The sequence below is a fragment of the Mauremys reevesii genome, linkage group 1, assembly GCF_016161935.1.
Source record: "Mauremys reevesii isolate NIE-2019 linkage group 1, ASM1616193v1, whole genome shotgun sequence".
NCBI classification, from domain to species: domain Eukaryota; kingdom Metazoa; phylum Chordata; order Testudines; family Geoemydidae; genus Mauremys; species Mauremys reevesii.
This window is the reverse complement of record NC_052623.1, coordinates 10,718,025-10,735,982: the sequence shown is the minus strand read 5'-3', so window position 1 is coordinate 10,735,982 and position 17,958 is coordinate 10,718,025. Positions and strand designations below refer to the sequence as shown.

Below are 17,958 nucleotides of genomic sequence, written 5' to 3'. Positions count from 1 at the left end.
GACAGAACAAAGTGAATTACCAAGCAAAATAAAATGAAACATGCAAGTCTGTGTCCAAGAAACTGAATACAGATAAAAACCTCACCCAGTAAGCTTCCTTTTACAGACTAGTCTCTTTCTAGTCTGCTTTAACACATCATACGTGGACCTTATGCTCTAGCCCATCACCGTCTATCTAGGTGAAAGGTCCCAGACATATCTATGCTAACGTTGCCTTAGCTCAACATACAGGACGTGGCCTGTAAGTCCCTTGCGTTACAGCCAAACTACTTTAATATAAACTTATTACAACCTATTATAATAAAAAAAAATAGCTAAACCATAAGACAATAAGAAATCCACAAGAAAAGATATATAGGCAAGCAAGCAGGTTAGCCCTAAAGGCTACACTTGTGAAGGCCAAAAAAGTAACTAGTCCAAAAGAGAATCAGATAAGTTCATGGAGAATAAGTCCATCAATATCTATTAGCCAAGATGGTCAAGAATGCAGCCCCATGCTCTGGGTCTCTAAACCTCTGATTGCCAGAAGCTGGGAGCAGACACAGTGGATGGATCACTCAATACTTCCACTCCTCTGTTCCCTCTCAAGTATCTTCACAGGCCACTATCAGAAGAAAGGACACTGGGTTAGATGGACCATTGGTCTGACCTCATAAGACTGTTCTTATGTTCTTAAATTCTTCTGCTGATCAATGGGCTACTGAGTCACAGAGCTGGCGTAGCCACCCTAGCAGACGTCCAGGGGATGCTCAGTGTGGGAAGCTGATGGGTGACGAGGGCTGTCACTTAGGGGTGCGGTCCTCTAGCATGAGGGACAGAGACTCATAATTTCAGCTATAGCTGGGCTGGAAAAGAAAGGTTTTTTCCCTCCATGAAAAATTTTGACCCAGCCCCAAATGTTTCCTTTTTATCATTTTTTTGAGTGAGTTTTCATAGAAAATGGATATTTTTTCTCTGAAAGCTCAGCTGCCATGATACTGCCCAGCTGTAGCTATGTAGATCTTCAAGAGAAATTTGAGGCTTTTCATCTGCCTCGTCCTCATAACGTAAATGAAGGTTGCATTGATGGGATCTATGGCTGCACTCTGGGTATGGAAAGGTCGAAACCTCCCGACCAGACTAGGGCTGGGGTACTGTGTTCATCAACTTCTCTAACCAGCCCTCCCATCTCTGTGCAGCCCCCTCCTCCCTGTGCAAGGCCCCTTCAGCAGATCCTGCGGTCAGTGGCTGCTGTGACAGGCCCTGGTAGCACATCTCTGATGAACCTGTGCTAGCAGGGAGCTGGAGAGGGTCCTACAGCAGTTGCGGAGGCTCAGAGATTGTGGGTGGGAGGGGTCTAGCTGCCAGTGGATCACTGAGATCTGTGCATAACTTTGGGATCTCTGGATCCTGGATTCCCATTTCCATTCCTCATGGAGAAGAGAAGGTACCCCCCACCCCATAATGATGCCAGGAAATTATATGGAATCCTCCTTCCCTGGTCTGCACCCTGGGTTTGTAATGAAGGAAAGGGGACTGCTGGAGAGAAATCTGCTTCTTATTTATATTATTATTCTATTTTATTTTATTTCATCAAGATCACAGCTGTGACAGCATCACCATTACTGCTCAAGTTAGCCTTCTGACTAATTGGAACCATAAACAGTGATGACAAGCCCAGATTCCAGGAGTAGACCCTGCAGCAGGCCTGGCTCTGCAGTCCAGTTGGGTAGCATCACCACACATCGCCTGTGATTTGGCTTTCTGCAGTTTGCCATTGGCCGTAACGGGGTTAAAGATAATGTACGTGAAACCAAGCAGCTGAGGTTCCCTGATGGCCAAGTGGCCCCCCAAGGGAATGTGCAGGCATGCTTCATAAAGACAGTTTCCTCCCGATTTGAACAGATACTGCCTGCTGCCTGTGCAACCTCTTGGATGACTCCTTGTCCTTTAGGGTGAAGATCTCTGGTGTCAGCGGCTCCCCTTTTGCAGGAAGTGGGTACGTTGGCAGGTTTCACTACCTTTAAAATGAGAAGTGAATGGAACAGGCTGCAAACTGTTTCCATTTGCAGATGTTCTGTGCAGCGGCCGAGGATTCAGCTGGGCTGTCGGAGTTACTCAGTGACAGTGGCTGGAGGGCAGGCAATGGTAGGTAGCTTGGGAATCCCACACCTACATCTGCCATGCAGCTCCATGAGTTATTCAAATTGCACAAAAATCTGATATTCAAAGCGAGTTTGGAGTGTTAAAACTCTCAGGGGGGGATAGCTCACTGGTTTGAGCATTAGCCTGCTAAACCCAGTGTTGGGAATTCAATCCTTGAGGGGGCCACTTAGGGATCTGGGGCAAAAAATCAATACTCAGTCCTGCTAGTGAAGGCAGGGGCTGGATTTAATGTCCTTTCAAGGTCACTTCCAGTTCTAGGAGATTGGTATATCTCCAATTATAAAATATAAAACTCCAAAGCCCCAAATCAGCATTTCTGAAGGTACCATGTGCTCTTGGCCCAATCCTGCCAGGGACTGAGCAAGAAGAGACCCCATGGAATATCACTGATTAGTTCCAAAATTGTCTCAGTTTTATTTTATCAGGGAAATTTAATTAGCAAATGTATTTTCAAAGGTTTTATTCTGTGGCTTGATTGTCAACACAGGAATTGAGATCTGTGTTGCTCTGTGGTAACAGCTGCAATAGGGCAAATTTCCATTTCCTGACTGGCTGAGGAGGGCTCCAGCATTTCTACGATGTAGATACCCCTCAGAGTTATGGGGCTACCTGCATCTCTGCCCCCTCTCTGGTCTTTCAGTGCCACATGTCAGGCCTTGCAGTCTTCCCTCTCATAGGGTGGAATCCCACGATCCTCCCACCCTCAGACAGGGCCCTGGGCTACAGCACACTGCGGGCGGACTGTGCTTGCCCAGCAGGTCTGAGTGGGTTCGGCTCCTGTGGTTCTTCCCTTTGGGAGTCTGTGACTAGTTGTGAGACACGTGACCAGTCAGCCTCCTTGAAGTGTTTAATATGGGGAATGAAGCATAACATAGGAGAATCAGAGGGTTTCAAAACAGCAGTCTGTACACGACTCTGACCCCAAGCCCTCCTGCGCTGACAGGGACCCAGACAGGTCGAGGGCCTTCAGACTTCCCCAGCGGTGTCTGTGCCTGCCAGTCTAAAGAGATTCTCACGACAGCTGCCCCACCTCTGGACCCACTCACAGCGCTGGCAAAACAAGCTGTGTAACGTGGCAGGAGCCCGGAAATAGGCTCTTCCCAGCTTGTAGCTCCGGTGTTGTCTCTCGACCTCCTTGCGGAGGGTCACTTACATTCAGGGTCATGAACACAATCCCTCTCAAATACCTCTGCCAGTCTTTCCAAAAAGGTATGAGAGAACAGAACCGCCGGTCTTTGTTTTAGTATTGTTACAGAGCTGAGGTGCAGGAATGGGGAGTGTTATATTAGTTGTAAGAAATTTACGCCCATCACCTCATACATGAGCATGGCTGAAGTAATTTGCACACACAAGTGGATATTAGTGCAAACGTAGTGTTTGCATACTGACCCATTTGTGATGCCAATCCCTCCCCTGCCCAGCTGAAGTAACTGTCTGTGTTCATTTGTAACTTGCCAAGTATCTATAGACCCTTGCACGGGGAGAGATGCAGGTCCAGTGAGATAGATTAAATGCTCAGGATTCAGTTAACATTGGCCAGGCAAAGCACTTCATCTTCCCTTGGAGGGATTCTTGGGGTCAGAGTGTATCACCGGGAGCATATGGTAAGGGAAAGTTAATAGAACCCGGTTCTGACTGAATTTACGCATGTAAATCTGGAGCAACCCAGTTGAAGTCACTGTTATTGAATTAAGAACCTGGCACTAAGAATTTATCCCACATGCTGGAAAGAGACAGTAGAATAATTGAAAGTCTCAGAAGTGGAGAAAATAAAAAGTATATATATGAGGCAATGAAACACGTTTATAAAAGGCTTCAATGCAGGGCAGATAAATACAATGACCGTCTTCACCATGCACTTGCCATGTGTTTATAGACATCATGATACAATGGGCCATTTCAGAAGTGGACGGCCAGAAAGGGTGTCTGTTGAAGGTCACAACTGTAAAATCACACCGTGCTCAAGTAGGCTGTGGAGCTCCCAGCCGCAAGATAACAATTGGGCCAAAAGCTTCTCAGAATTCAACGAGAGATGGGATGTTTAAATGGGTAATCAGGAAATCCAATTACAGTACTGAGAATTTTTCTTAAAAATGTCTTGTAAGGGCTCTACACCTTCTTGCTTTACACAACAAAATATGTCTAACTTTCCCTGGGATCAGGGTGTCTCTTAGTTCCCTATTGCAGGGCTTCCTCCATCTTCCATTGCAGCATCTTGTACCAGCCACTGGATACTGTTCTAGACAGACTGTAGGTCTGATCTAGTCTGGCAATGCCTATCTGCATATTGGTGGTATCAATCCAAAACAACGTTTTTGCTGATTTTCCTTGAGGTCCTGGGAATCTCTAGATTTGCACTGAGAGCAGAAAGATGTCTCGCTAAATATCATCAAGTGTCCTGTTCTTTTTCTTTTCAGGAACGAAAGTTCGAAAGTCCCTGGATCTGCCCAGTACATTATGTCAGCTGTCAATGACACCAAATTCAACTCTGTAGTATTCCTTCTCACTGGGATACCTGGGATGGAAAATGTCCATATCTGGATCTCTATCCCCTTCTGCTTAATTTATGTTATTTCAATAGTAGGAAATTCTGTCATTCTGTTCATTATAAAAACAGATTCAAGCCTCCATGAGCCCATGTACATTTTCCTTTCCATGTTGGCCATCACGGACCTTAGCTTATCGATAGCCACCATACCAACGATACTGGGCATATACTTGTTTAACTCTAGGGGAATCAGCCTCAATGCCTGTTTTGCCCAGTTGTTCTTCGTCCACTCGCTTTCAAAAATGGAATCCTCCGTGCTCTTGTTGATGGCCTTTGACCGCTTCATTGCGATCTGTAACCCACTGAGATATGCCTCCATCTTAACCCTGCCAAGAATAGCCAAGATGGGACTGGTGGCTGTTCTAAGATCGGTTGCTGTAATACTTCCTCTCCCCATTCTCCTGACACGGTTCCAATACTGTCGAGACAATGTCCTCTCCCATTCCTACTGCCTACACCAGGACGTCATGAAGGCAGCTTGTTCAGACATCTCAGTGAACAGCATCTATGGCTTGTTTGTTAAAGTCTTCACAGTTGGGTTGGACTCGTTCCTCATCTTCCTCTCTTATGTGATGATCGTCAAAACAGTGCTGAGTGTTGCATCCCACAGAGAGTGTCTGAGGGCCCTGAACACCTGCGTCTCCCACCTCTGCGCTGTCGTGCTCTTCTACATATCAGACATCGGCCTGGCTTTGATACACAGATTTGGAAATAGCTCTACTCACTTGCTTCAGATTATCCTGGGCTACGTCTACCTACTGGTCCCGCCCCTGATGAACCCAATCGTGTACAGCGTGAAAAGCAAACACCTTCGTGAGAGGATAATCAGGGCATTTGTCAAGTGAAGGGTCAGTTAATTTCCTGGTCCAGCACTGGTGACATGGGAGAGGAAAAGCATGATCAATGCCCATGGCCACATATTCCATCCTGGATCCTCTTCCCCTGAGGCCCTTTTCTCTGCCCCATCTCTTCCTTGAAGATGACACCTCTACTATTCCCCTTTACCGGACACTCTGCCCCCTTTCCAGGCTGGAAGCCAGAGCCAGGCCTTGGTAAGAGCTGCCCAGCGACCAGAGCCACAGTGAGGTGCCCCACACCTTCCACATTTTATCCCTCAGGATGTACAAGTCAGGGAATGTGGAGAGTTTGGGGCTTCCCACAGCAACCTGTGCTCCCAAGACAGCTCTTACCATGGCCTGACTCTGGCTTGCCTGGGAGGTGCAGCATCGGGGAAAGTGGAGAACCAAGAGGCTGGGCTTAGTGAGACGATATGGGGCAGGGGACAAGGCTTCAGGGAAAAAGAGGAGTAGGGTCTGAACCAACACTTACCACAGGAATCAGGACAGTGGGGTTGATGCTGAGTAAAGGAGGAGGATGGGGCTGGAGAGTAGGAGATCTTGTGTTTTGGAGAAAACTGAATTAATGTGACCCCACAAAGGGGGCTCTTTGTGACCCCACAAAGGGGATGCTTGTTTTAAGTATCCCAGGCTGAGAGGGAAGGGCAGGGTGCCTGCAGGGCCACCTGAGACCCCAGGGGGGCACTCTGGGGTGGCCCCCATCCAGATGGATTTGGCCAGAGTGGGTTGTGCTCTTGGAAGCTGTTACCAATGGGTGGATGTCCACCCAGCCCCCAGGCTGCTCTAAACTCCGCTGAGGCAGGGGGAGAACAGGCCAGTGAATCAAACCCCTGTAACTGGCTCTTTGCCATCCCTGCTCTCTGCAGCACATGGGGGAGCTCTGCTGGCACAGCAGAGAATGAAGCTGGTCCTGACACTGCTCAGGTATCTGGAAGGCTGGTCCTGTGCTCTGGGCAAGGCTCGGTAGCTCCAGATAGCTGGGTTGGATTCCCAGGCCATGCGTGACTGTGGCCATTGGCTGTCTCTGCACAGGTGGATAATAGCTTTGCCCTGCTTCACAGCAGTGGTGAGAAGATAAATACATTCAATGCGGTGAGAGACTCTGAGACTCAAAAATCATTGTGGTGTCAGGGTTTCACACAGCAACACCTCTGACATTAGTCTATAAAAGGCCTCTTACCACAGCCCCTGTGACAGATGCTTCTGGGAAGCCCAGAGACTCCAGCCCCTTGGTGTCTATGGCAGATGTGCAGGTGACAGTGAGGGTTAAGTAGTGGATTTCTGAGTGTAATGCTGGAGTGTCACAGAGATGCCAGGAGTTTCAGCACAGTCACAGAACCAGTGATTGTAAGTCATTGAGGCTAAATGGGTCTAACTGCCAAACTATGGATCAACGGCCATGGGGGCCTCGTCTTAGATGTCTGGCTGGGAGAAAGCAGTTTGAGGGGAAAGGTCAGTTCCACACCTTGGCCCTGTAACAGGGACCCGGCTGAGCACTATGGTTATCAGGGACATGGCTGAGCACTAGCATTAGATTATCAAGTCTGACCTACTGGAGAATTTTTCCCAGTTTACCGCCATACTGAGCCCAATGACTTGCATCTGATTATAGCATCACTTCTGTTCATCTAAAGCATCTAATATGACTTGTATCTGATTATAGCATCACTTCTGTTCATCTAAAGCGTATCTTTTAGGAAAGCATCTAATATGGGTTTGGAGATATCAGGAGAATCCACAATGTCCTTTAGTAGTTAGTTCCCCTGGTTAATCACCAACACAGTTAAAAATATGTCCCTCATTTCCAAATTTAATTTCTCTGGCTTCAATTTCCAGCCATTGGTCATTGTTATACCTTTCCCTGATAGGTTAAAGAGACCATTAGTTCCTGGTATTTTATTCCTGTAAAAGTGCTTGTACACTGTTATCAAGTCAGTTCTCAATCTTCCTTAGTTCAACTCACCACATGCCAGTTTATACAGCCAAGGGGAAGTTGGAACTGAGCAAGGAGGAGAAAGATGTATTAGTCAGTGATGATTGTGAGCCACAAGTGTGATGCAGGAGTGAACAAAGCAAATGAGATCATAGAATGTGTCAGGCGAGATAGGGAAGATAGGGAAGTATTAATATCCTTATAACCCTCCTTCGAACACTGCAAGCAGAAGAATTCTGCATGGTCTCCTGCCGGTCGAAATGACAGTTTGGACTTCTACACAGAGTGCTTCCGTAGATGTGCACGGACTGAAATTGTGAACAAATAGCATCACTTGCCCTGTAACTTCAGCCATACAGAACACAACGCCATCCACAGTCTCAGAAACAACTCTGACATTTTAGGGCCCAACAAAGGAGGTGCTGTCATCATCATGAACAGGTCGGATTATGAACAGGAGGCTGCCAGGCAACTCTCCAACACCACATTCTACTGTCCACTATTCTCCGATTCTACTGAGGGATACCAAAAGAAAGTACACCGTCTGCTCAAGAAACTCCCTACTATAGTACAGGGACAAATCTACACAGACACACCCGTAGAGCTCATAGAGTATTCTATCTGCTACCCAAGAGCCATAAACCTGGAAACCCTGGACACCCCATCATCTCAGGCATTGACACTCTTACAGCAGGATTACCTGGCTATTTGGACTCTCTGCTCAGACCCTACGATACCAGCACTCCCAGCTATCTTTGAGACACCACTGACTTCCTGAGGAAACTACAATGCAATGGTGATCTTCCAGATAACACCATTCTGGCCACCATGGATGTAGAAGCTCTTTACGCCAATATTCCACACTAGGATGGACTACAAGCTGTCAGGAACAGTATCCCTGATGAGGCCACGGCAATTGTTAAATCAAGGCATGGTGTAGTTCTAACATCTCTGCTTTAGGACTTATTTTTTGGCAGGTCTCTGGCCTGTGCTAGGCAGAGGGTCAGACTACATGACCACAGTGGTGCCTTCTGGCCTTGGGATCTGCCCAGTAGTGTGAATATCACTGCTCCACTACACAGCATGTTGTACTGATAAATATGTTACAGATTGTGAGGTGCTCGGATTCTACAAAAAGTTGGGATATTGCTAAGTTCAGTTGAGAGATTTCAGCTCTTTGTGCCTCATAAGGATGATTTGGGGCACTGGGTGGAGAACCTGAACTCTTCCCAACACCCCTTGGTGATGAGGCCTGTCATTAGCACAGCCCCCTTTGACGAGGGAGTTCTGGGCCTGTCATAAACAGATAGTTAAGGGTTAATGTCTCTTTTACCTGTAAAGGGTTAAGAAGCTCAGTAAACCTGGCTGACACCTGACCAGAGGACCAGTAAGGGGACAAGATACTTTCAAATCTTGGTGGAGGGAAGTCTTTGTTTTGTGTTTTTTGTTTTGGGGGTTGTTCGTTCTTGGAACTGAGAGGGACCAGATGTCAATCCAGGCTCTCCAAATCTTTCTGAATCAGTCTCATGTTTCAAATGTGTAAGTACCTAGCCAGGAAGGCATGTTAGTCTTATGTTTATTTTCTCAACCTGTAAATGTTTCTTTTGCTGGAAGGATTTTTACCTCTGTTTGCTGTAACTTTGAACCTGAGGCTAGAGGGGGTTTTCTCTGGCTATATAAATTTAAATACCCTGTAAAGCATTTCCCATCCTGATTTTACAGAGATAATTTTTACCTTTTCTTTTTCTTTAATTAAAAGCTTTCATTTTAAGAACCTGATTGATTTTTCTTTGTTTTAAAATCCAGGGAATTGGGTCTGGACTCACCAGGAGTTGGTCGGGGGAAAAAGGAGGGGGGATGGTTAATTCCGCTTTGTTTTAAGATCCAAGGAGTTTGGATCTGTGTGAAGGCTCTCAAGGCAACCCAGGGAGGGGAAAGTCTGGGGGAAAAGGATGGGGGAATGGTTAATTTCTCCTTGTGTTAAGATCTAAGGGCTTTGAATCTGTGTTCCCCAGGGAAGGTTTTGGGGAGACACGGAGTGTGCCAGACACTGACTTCTGGCTGGGGCAGTGTTACCAGGTCTAAGCTGGAAATTAAGCTTAGAAGGGTCCATGCAGGTCCCCACATCTGTACCCTAAAGTGCAGAGTGAGGGAGGAAACCTTGACAGGGCCCCTCCTGCAGCTTGGCAGTAAGAGGGGGAATCAGGACGTGCTTTCAGAGAGCGAAGGATCTGTAGAGAGTTGCTTGGCAGAACAGAGCCCTGCTGGGCTTCCCCTCACTCTGATCCTGACCCCCACCTGCTCCATGAGCACTGAGAGCCACTCTAGTGCTGGTGATAGATCTCACACCCTGCATCCACAGTCTGGGGGTACGTGGATCTGGGGGAGGGGGTTATTTGGGTCCCAATGAGACTTAGCAGCAGGCATTTGGAGCTGGGCTTTGATCACACCCCTTTCTATTAAACATGTGCATGGCCTTGCTTAACTGCATGTGCATGTCCCATGCCTAAACATGAGGAAAGACCCTCTGAGCTGCACCTCAGGCACCATGTGACTCTGCTAGCCCATCCCTGTCATGTCAGCTCTCTGTGCAGTAACCATATTCCTTACAACTGGAAACTATGGTTGAAACTATCGTAAGGATCAGAATGATCAGATACACAGATGAACACGATCTGTTGGGGAATAATCAACACAGCTTTTCAAAGGGAAATCGTGCCTCACCAGTGGGGTCAACAAACATGTGGGGTCAGGGGATCGGGTGGAAATATTGTACTTGGAATTTGAGAAAGTGACAAGGTCCCACATCCAGGCTCTCAAGGAAAGGAAGCAGTCATGGGAGAAGAAGGAAGGTTCTCTCGTAGATCAGTAACTGGTTACAAGATACAAAGCAAAGGGTAGCGATAAATGGTCAGTTTGCAAAATGGAGACAGGTAAATAGTGGTGTCCTTCTGGGGCCTGTACTGGGACCAGTGCTGTTCAACATATTCATAAATTATCTGGAAAAAGAGATTAACTGTGAGGTGGCAACATATGCAAATGAGATAAAATTACTGAATATATTTAAGAGAAAATCAGATTATGAAGAGTTAGAATGCAATCTCACAAAAGTGGGTGACTGGGCAACAAAATGGTAGATGAAATTCAGTGTTAATAACTGCAAAGCAATACCCATCAGAAAACATAATCCCAACTATACATAGAAAATGATGGGTCTAAATTAGCTGTTACCACTCAAGAAAGAGATCTTGGAGTCATTGTGGATAGTTCTCTGAAAGCATCCAGTCGTTGTGCAGGAGAAGTCAAAAAAGCGAACAGAATGTTAGGAACCATTAGGAAAGACACAGATAAGAATACAGAAAATATCACATTGACTCTATATAAATCCATGATATGCTCACAGCTTGAATACACTGTGCAGTTCTGGTCACCCCATCTCAAAAAAGATATATTTGAATTGGAGCAGGTACAGAGATGGGCAACAAAAATGTTTAGGGGTATGGAACAGTCTCCATATGGTGAGAGATTAAAAAGATTGGGACTTTTCAGCTTGGAAAAGAGACGCCGAAGCGAGGATATGATAGAAGTCTATAAACTCATGTGTGGTGTGGAGAAAGTGAATCAGGAAGTGTTATTTATCCCTTCACAAAACACATCAACCAGGGGTCACCCATGAAGTTAATAGGCAGCACATTTAAAACAAATAAAAGAAAGTACTTCACACGATGCACAGTCAGCCTGTGGAAGTCATTGCCAGGGGATGTTGTGAGGGCCAGGAGTATAACTGGGTCAAAAAATGATCTAGGAAAGTTTAAGGAGGATAGGTATATCTGTGGCTATTTGTAGCAAGATGGTCGGGGATGCAACCCCATGCTCCGGGTGTCTCTAAACCTCTGACTGCTAGAAGATGGGAGCAGATGATGGGAGATGGATCATGCGATAATTGCCCTGTTCTGTTCATTCCCTCTGAAGCATCGGCTCCGGCCACTGTCAGAAGACAGAATGCTGAGATAGATGGACCATTGGTCTGAATCAATATGACCATTCTTCTGTTCTTAAATCCTCTGATGGATGGGCTGCTGAGGAGAAGCCTTTTCCAGGGGCTCCCTCTGTTACAGAGCTGGTGTAGCCACCCTTGCAGACACCCATGGTAGGGTGACCAAAGATCACTCTTTAAACCCTGTCCCCTGAAGTAATGTCAGGCCCCACAGATGGGTAAGGCAGAGCTGGGAGGGGGGCAGCGTTCCAGCCTAAAGTGACAGCCTCCTCAGACTGGAGCGGATCCCTATAGGGTTCCAGCAACGGGCAGCAGCCTGACATGGCGGGGCACCTTTGCGTGATTTCTCTTTGGGAAATATTGTAATCCTAAGGGCCTGCGCAGTGTGGGAGGCTGATGGGGGGGCTAGTGCTGCCACCTAGGGGTGTGGTCCTGTAGCACAAGGGACAGAAGCACATGGGGTGAGTTTTCACAGAAAATGGATCATTGTTCTCTGAAAGCTCAGCTGCTACGATGCTGCCCAGCTGCAGCTGCCTGGATCCCCAAGAGAAATTGGAGGCTTTTCATCTGCCTCTTCCTCATAACGTAAATGAAGGTGGCACTGACGGTGTCTCTGGCTGCACTCAGGGTATAGAAATGTCAAAACATCTGAACTAGTCTATGGCTGGGGTATTGTGCCCATCAGCTACTCTAACCAGCCTTCCCATCTCTGTGCAGCCCCCTCCACCCTGTACAAGGCCCCTTCAGCAGATCCTGCAGGCAGTGGCTGCTGTGACAGGCCCTGGTACCACATCTCTGATGAACCTGTGCTATCAGGGAGCTGGAGAGGGTCCTAGACTGTCCTACTAGATGACAGAACAAGGACTAATGGTCTCAAGTTGCAGTGGGGGTTTTCACTAGGAGGGTGGTGAAGCACTGGAATGGGTTACCTAGGGAAGTGGTGGAATCTCCTTCCTTAGCGGTTTTTAAGATCAGGCTTGACAAAGCCCTGGGTGGGATGATTTAGTTGGGGATTGGTCCGGCTTTGAGCAGGGGGTTGGACTAGATACCTCCCGAGGTCCCTTCCAGCCCTGATATTCTATGATTCCATGATTCAATGATTCTAGAGCAATTGTGGAGGCACAAAGGTTGGGGGTGGGTGGCTCTAGCTACCAGTGGATCACTGAGATCTTTGCACAACTTTGGGGATCCCAGGATTCTGGGTCCCCCTGCTGCTTAAGGAGAAGGGAAGGGATCCCCCTACTGGAACTATCTGAGGGAAGTTTCCATGTAGGGAGCCTTGTGAAATCTCCCTTCCCTGGCCTTCACCTGGGTTTGTAGTGCAGGGGAGAAATCTGGTCATATTTTATTATTATTATTCTTCTATTTTTTTTCAGTGACCTTACAGTGGTGACAGCATCATCGTTAACACTGGGCCACCCCTGAGATAGACATGTGACTAATCTGAATAATGCAAACAGTGATGGCAAGCTCGGATTCCAGGAACAGAGCCTGCAGCAGGGCTTGTGCTGCAGTCCAGCTAGGTAGGATCACCACATGTCCCCTGTGATTTGGCCTCCTGCAGTTTGCCATTGGCCGTGACAGGGGTTAAAGCTGGTGCACAGGAAGCCAAACAGCTGAGGTTCCCTGATGGCCAAGTGGCCCCCAAGGTAATGTGCAGACATGCTTCATAAAGACAGTTGCCTCCCTGTCTGAACAGATACTCCCTGCTGCCTGTGCTACCTCTCTGGTGACTCCTTGTCCTTTAGGGTGAAGACCTCTGGTGTCAGCAGCTCCACGTCTAGAAGGAACTGGGTACGTTCGTAAGCTTCACTATCTTTAAAATGTGAAGTGAAGGGGAAAGACTGCAAGCTGTTTCCATTTGCAGATGTTCTGTGCAGTAGCAGAGGGCTCTCAACCGGGCTATCTGGGTAACTAAGTGACGGGGCTGAAGGACCCGCAGCCCTAGGTAGCTTGGGAACCTCTCCGCTACATCTGACCAAGCTCCACAGTAGGTTGTTTAAGCTACATAAATACCTCATAGTGTTAAAACCCCAATGTCCCAAGTCAGGATTTCTCAAAGGATCCCATTTCTAGAGGTGCTGTGAACCATGGGCCTGATCCTGCTAGGGTCTGAGGGAGAGGAGAGGAGACTGCCTGGAATATCAGTGACTAATTCCAAATCACCTCAGGCTTATGTCCTACTGGAAATTTAATCAGCAAATGCATTTCCAAAGGTTTTATTCTCTGCATTGATTGTGAAGGTGGCTGCGTTGTTCTGTGGTAACAGGGCCAATAGAGATACTCCCTATTTCCTGACTGGCTGAGGGATCCAGCACTTCTACCATGTAGATACTCCTCAGAGTTACAGGGCTACTGGCATGTCTGTCCCTCTCTGGTCTCTGAGAACCGGGTGTCAGACCTCTTAGCCTTCCCTCTCGGGGGGTGGAATCCCGCGATCTTCCCACCCTCAGACTTGTCCCTGGGCTACCGCACACTGCAAATCGACTGTGGTTGCCCGGCAGGTCCAAGTGCATTGGGCACCTGTGGTTCTTTCCTTTGGGAGTCTGTGAGTTCTGGTGAGGAGTCTGTGAGTAGTGGTGAGACGAGTGACCAGCCAGCCTTATTGAACCAAAATACTGTTTAATCTGAATAGTCAGAATAAAGTGTAACATGGGAGAAGAAGAGTATTTTCAAACAACAGTCTGTATACATCTCTGACCCCAAACCCTCCCACTCTGACAGGGACCCAGACAGGCCTAGGGCCTTCAGACTGTCTGTGCCTCTCAGTTTGAAGAGCTTCTCAGCAACAGCTGCCCCAGCTCTGGACAGACTCACAACACTTGCAAAACAAGCTGTGTGACGTGGCTGGAGCCCAGAAATAGGCTCTTCCCAGCGTGTAGCTCCAGTGTTGTCTCTCAACCTCCCTGGGGTGGTTACTGAGCGATGGCTTGTCTTGAGCTGTTGCTTCCCTTCCTGCTTGTTTTCCAGCTGGCTGCTATTAAACTAGGATGAGCCGTGCTAGTTTCATCTAATGTAGCCAAAACATAAACATCTCAATAGCTAATCCAATATAGGTCTACAGGAAACATCCCAAGAATTGAATGTAATGTACACATTCATTATGACAGCTCACCTCCATGTCTGTCACAAAGCCGGTTCCTTGTGCTATGTATTTTATGAACGCAGGACATAGGTTGCATCTGAAGAAGTGAGCTGTAGCTCATGAAAGCTTATGCTGAAATAAATTTGTTGGTCTCTAAGGTGCCACAATTACTCCTGTTCTTTTTGAGGACATAGACAGTCAGAGAGAGAGACAGAGAGAGACAGAGAGTACTTTCATGTGGGAAATGAAGTTCCATGAATACTCATGTATTTGAAATTGAAATCCACTTCCTGAAACCCCTCATTTTGGCTGAATAACAAGGCTGGAGTTACTATGTACTAGAGAGTGAGAGCTCAGGGAATGAACATTTTCCATGCTGACCGCTATGCCTGTTATCACTCCGGATACAGGCTACAGACTGACAGAACAGAACCTGAGGAGACCCAGTCAGCTATTAACCCAGGGACAGAGGAGCTACTAGATTTTTGTTTGCTGACAAGTGACTGACTGAGGGGTGAGACGCTGCGAAATATTCAGGTTCTAAAGAAATCCCAATGACAAACGCTACATTTTAAGTCCCACTAATTTGAGAAATCATCCCTGAAAGAAGACCAGAGGAGGCAAAATGGTTTGACGTGTGTGTATTAAAGTACAGGTGTGTCAATGTTATGATAAAATATTTCATTGTAATACAAATATTGCAAACCAAACTTTCATGACTTCCATGTATATAGAAAGCCAGCAGCAAAGTTGCTGGAAACTGTGCAGGAAGGAGTAGTGGAAACTTTACTGTTCAATGGCTTTTGCTTTAGAAAGCATATCAGAAGTTCTCCAAATACTGTTTGCAATGGGTCTGTGCTATTATCAATTTGTTCAGTGAACAGTTGTATGATACTCTCTCCTGGTAACTGACCAGAAGCTGTTTCTAACACTTACATTCAGGGTTGTCGATTCAATCACTATGCAATATACGTGCAAGAACATAAGAACCTAACATTTTCCAAAAAGTCCCAAGAGACCAGAACCACTGCTCTGTGTTTCAGCGAAGAGTAGAGCTCAGGTGCAAGAAGGGAGAGTTTAATTGCGATTATGTAATTTATGCCCATCACCTGTTACACAAGCATGGCTCATGTAACTTGCATACTAAACTGGATATGAGTGCAAACCTAGTGTATTCACATTCACCCATTTGCAACACCATTGTCTCTCCAAACCAGCTAAAGTAACTGTCTGTGGCAGCTTGTAACTTTGTAGATATCTACAGACCCTTGTATGAGGAGAGGATGCAGTTCCTGTGAGGATGATGAGAAGCCTGTAAGATGATTGAACTATCTGGATTCAGTCAACAATACAATGGGCCACACTCAGAAGTGGAGGCCCGGAAAGGGTGTGTGTTTGTGTAGAGGTCTCCACTGTAAAAACCACACTGTGCTCAAGCAAGCTGTGGAACTCCCAAACACAAGATATCAATGGGGCCAAGAGCTTAGCCGGATTCAATGATGGAGTGGATGTTTATATGGGTAAACAGAAAATTCAATTACAAAAAAAGTGGAGGTTCCCGTGCAATCTCTTGATTCCAGAAGTTGGGGCTTTAAAAATGGCAGGAAATAATGCAAGACTCCCAAGAAAATCTCCAAATGTGGCGCTGCTGGGCGTATTGCAGGCAGAGCACCAACAAACAGAGGAAGTGAGATTGAGTAGACATTTCTGGTCACACAATCCATCAGTGGCAGAGATGTTCTTTCCTTCTGTACTGTGCTACAGAGCCTCCTCTTGTAAGGAACAAGCTTACACCACAGCCAGCCAGACATGACTGTGACGGGTTCGCAGAGTCACTGGGTACCTGAGGCACAGCTCAGAGGGTCTTTCTTCCTGTTCAAGCATGAGACACGCTCACACCAGGTAGGCAAGGCCATGCACATTCCTCATGGAAATGGGTGTGACCCAGTCCCAGCTCCAAGGGCCTGCTGCTGCTCTCTATTGGGCACCATCAGCTGCATCCCCCACATCCAGCTGCCCCCAAATTTGTTGATGATGGATATTTGGATGCCGGCTGGGAGGTCTATCCAGCGCTACAGCAGCTCTCATTGCTCATGGAATGGGTGTGGGGGTCAGGATCAGCCCGAGGGGCATTGCAGCAGGGCTCTGTTCAGCCAGGCAATGCTCTCCAGATCCATTACTCTGAAGCCACGTCCTGATTCCCCCTCTAACTGCCAAGCTGCAGGAGGGGCCCAGAACTCCCTCGTCAAAGGGGGCTGTGCTGATGACAGGCCTCATCACCAAGGGGTGTTGGGAAGAGTTCAGGTTCTCCACCCAGTGCCCCAAATTGCCCTTATGAGGCACACAGAGCTGAAATCTCTCTACAGTACTTAGCTCTGAGCCCAATCATTATAGTGTCTGAGCGCCTCGCGGTCTGGTAACCCCCTGTGCCAATAAAAATACCTCACTTTATTTTCATTTACTTCCTGTTACTTATAATATAGGAGGAGGATGAAGAAAAACAGAATGAAAAATGGGAGGGGGAGATAAGAGAGAATGTTCTTTTCCTTGGCTGGGTCCCAACAGGGGAACCCCCAAAATAAAGCCATGCATGGAGCCACACTAACTCTAAATCTGCCACTGGTTACAACAAGCCCAGATTCCAGGAATAGAGTCTGCAGCAGGGCTGGTGCTGCCGTCCAGTTGCGTAGCATCACCGCGCATCCCCTGTGATTTGGCCTCTGCAGTTTGCCATAGGCTGTGACGGAGGTTAAAGCTGCTGCACACAAAGCCAAGCAGCTGAGGCTCCCTGATGGCCAAGTGGCCCCCAAGGGAATGTGCAGACATGCTTCATAAAGACAGTTGCCTCCCTATCTGAACAGATGCTGCCTGCTGCTGATGCAACCTCTCCGATGACTCCTTGTCCTTTAGGGTGAAAAACCTCCGCTGTCAGCGGCTCCCCTTCTAGCAGGAATTGGGTACGTTGGCAGGTTTCACTATCTTTACAATGCGAAGTGAAGGGGAAAGGCTGCAAGCTGTTTCCATTTGCAGATGTTCTGTGCAGCGGCAGAGGGCTCTCAGCTGGGCTGTTGGGCAGGTGGGAGGGCAGCACTAGGTAGCTTGGGAACCCCAGCCCTATATCTGCCCATGCTCCATGGTGGGCTGTTCAAGCTACACAGGAATCTGACATTCAAAGCGAGCTCAGAGTATGAAAATCCTGATGCCCTGCATCAGGGTTTCTCAATCAGTCCTATTTCTAAAGGTGCCTTGTGCTCTTGGCTCAATCCTGCCAGGGGCTGAGTGAGAGGAGACCCCACAGAATATCAGTGACTAGTTCCCAAATCACCTCAAGTTTATTTGCTCCTGGAAATTTAATCAGCAAATGAATTTTCAAGGTTTTATTGTCTGGCTCGA

The 17,958-nt window shown here is 47.3% G+C and overlaps 1 protein-coding gene across 1 annotated transcript; it reads left to right on the top strand.

Moving 5' to 3' along the window:
* The first annotated feature begins 4,602 nt into the window (after positions 1–4,602).
* LOC120388408 (olfactory receptor 51G2-like) lies at positions 4,603–5,538 on the top strand. The gene has a single exon (XM_039510220.1). The coding sequence runs from the start codon at positions 4,603–4,605 to the stop codon at positions 5,536–5,538; it is 936 nt and encodes a 311-aa protein (XP_039366154.1).
* The last annotated feature ends 12,420 nt before the right edge of the window (positions 5,539–17,958 follow it).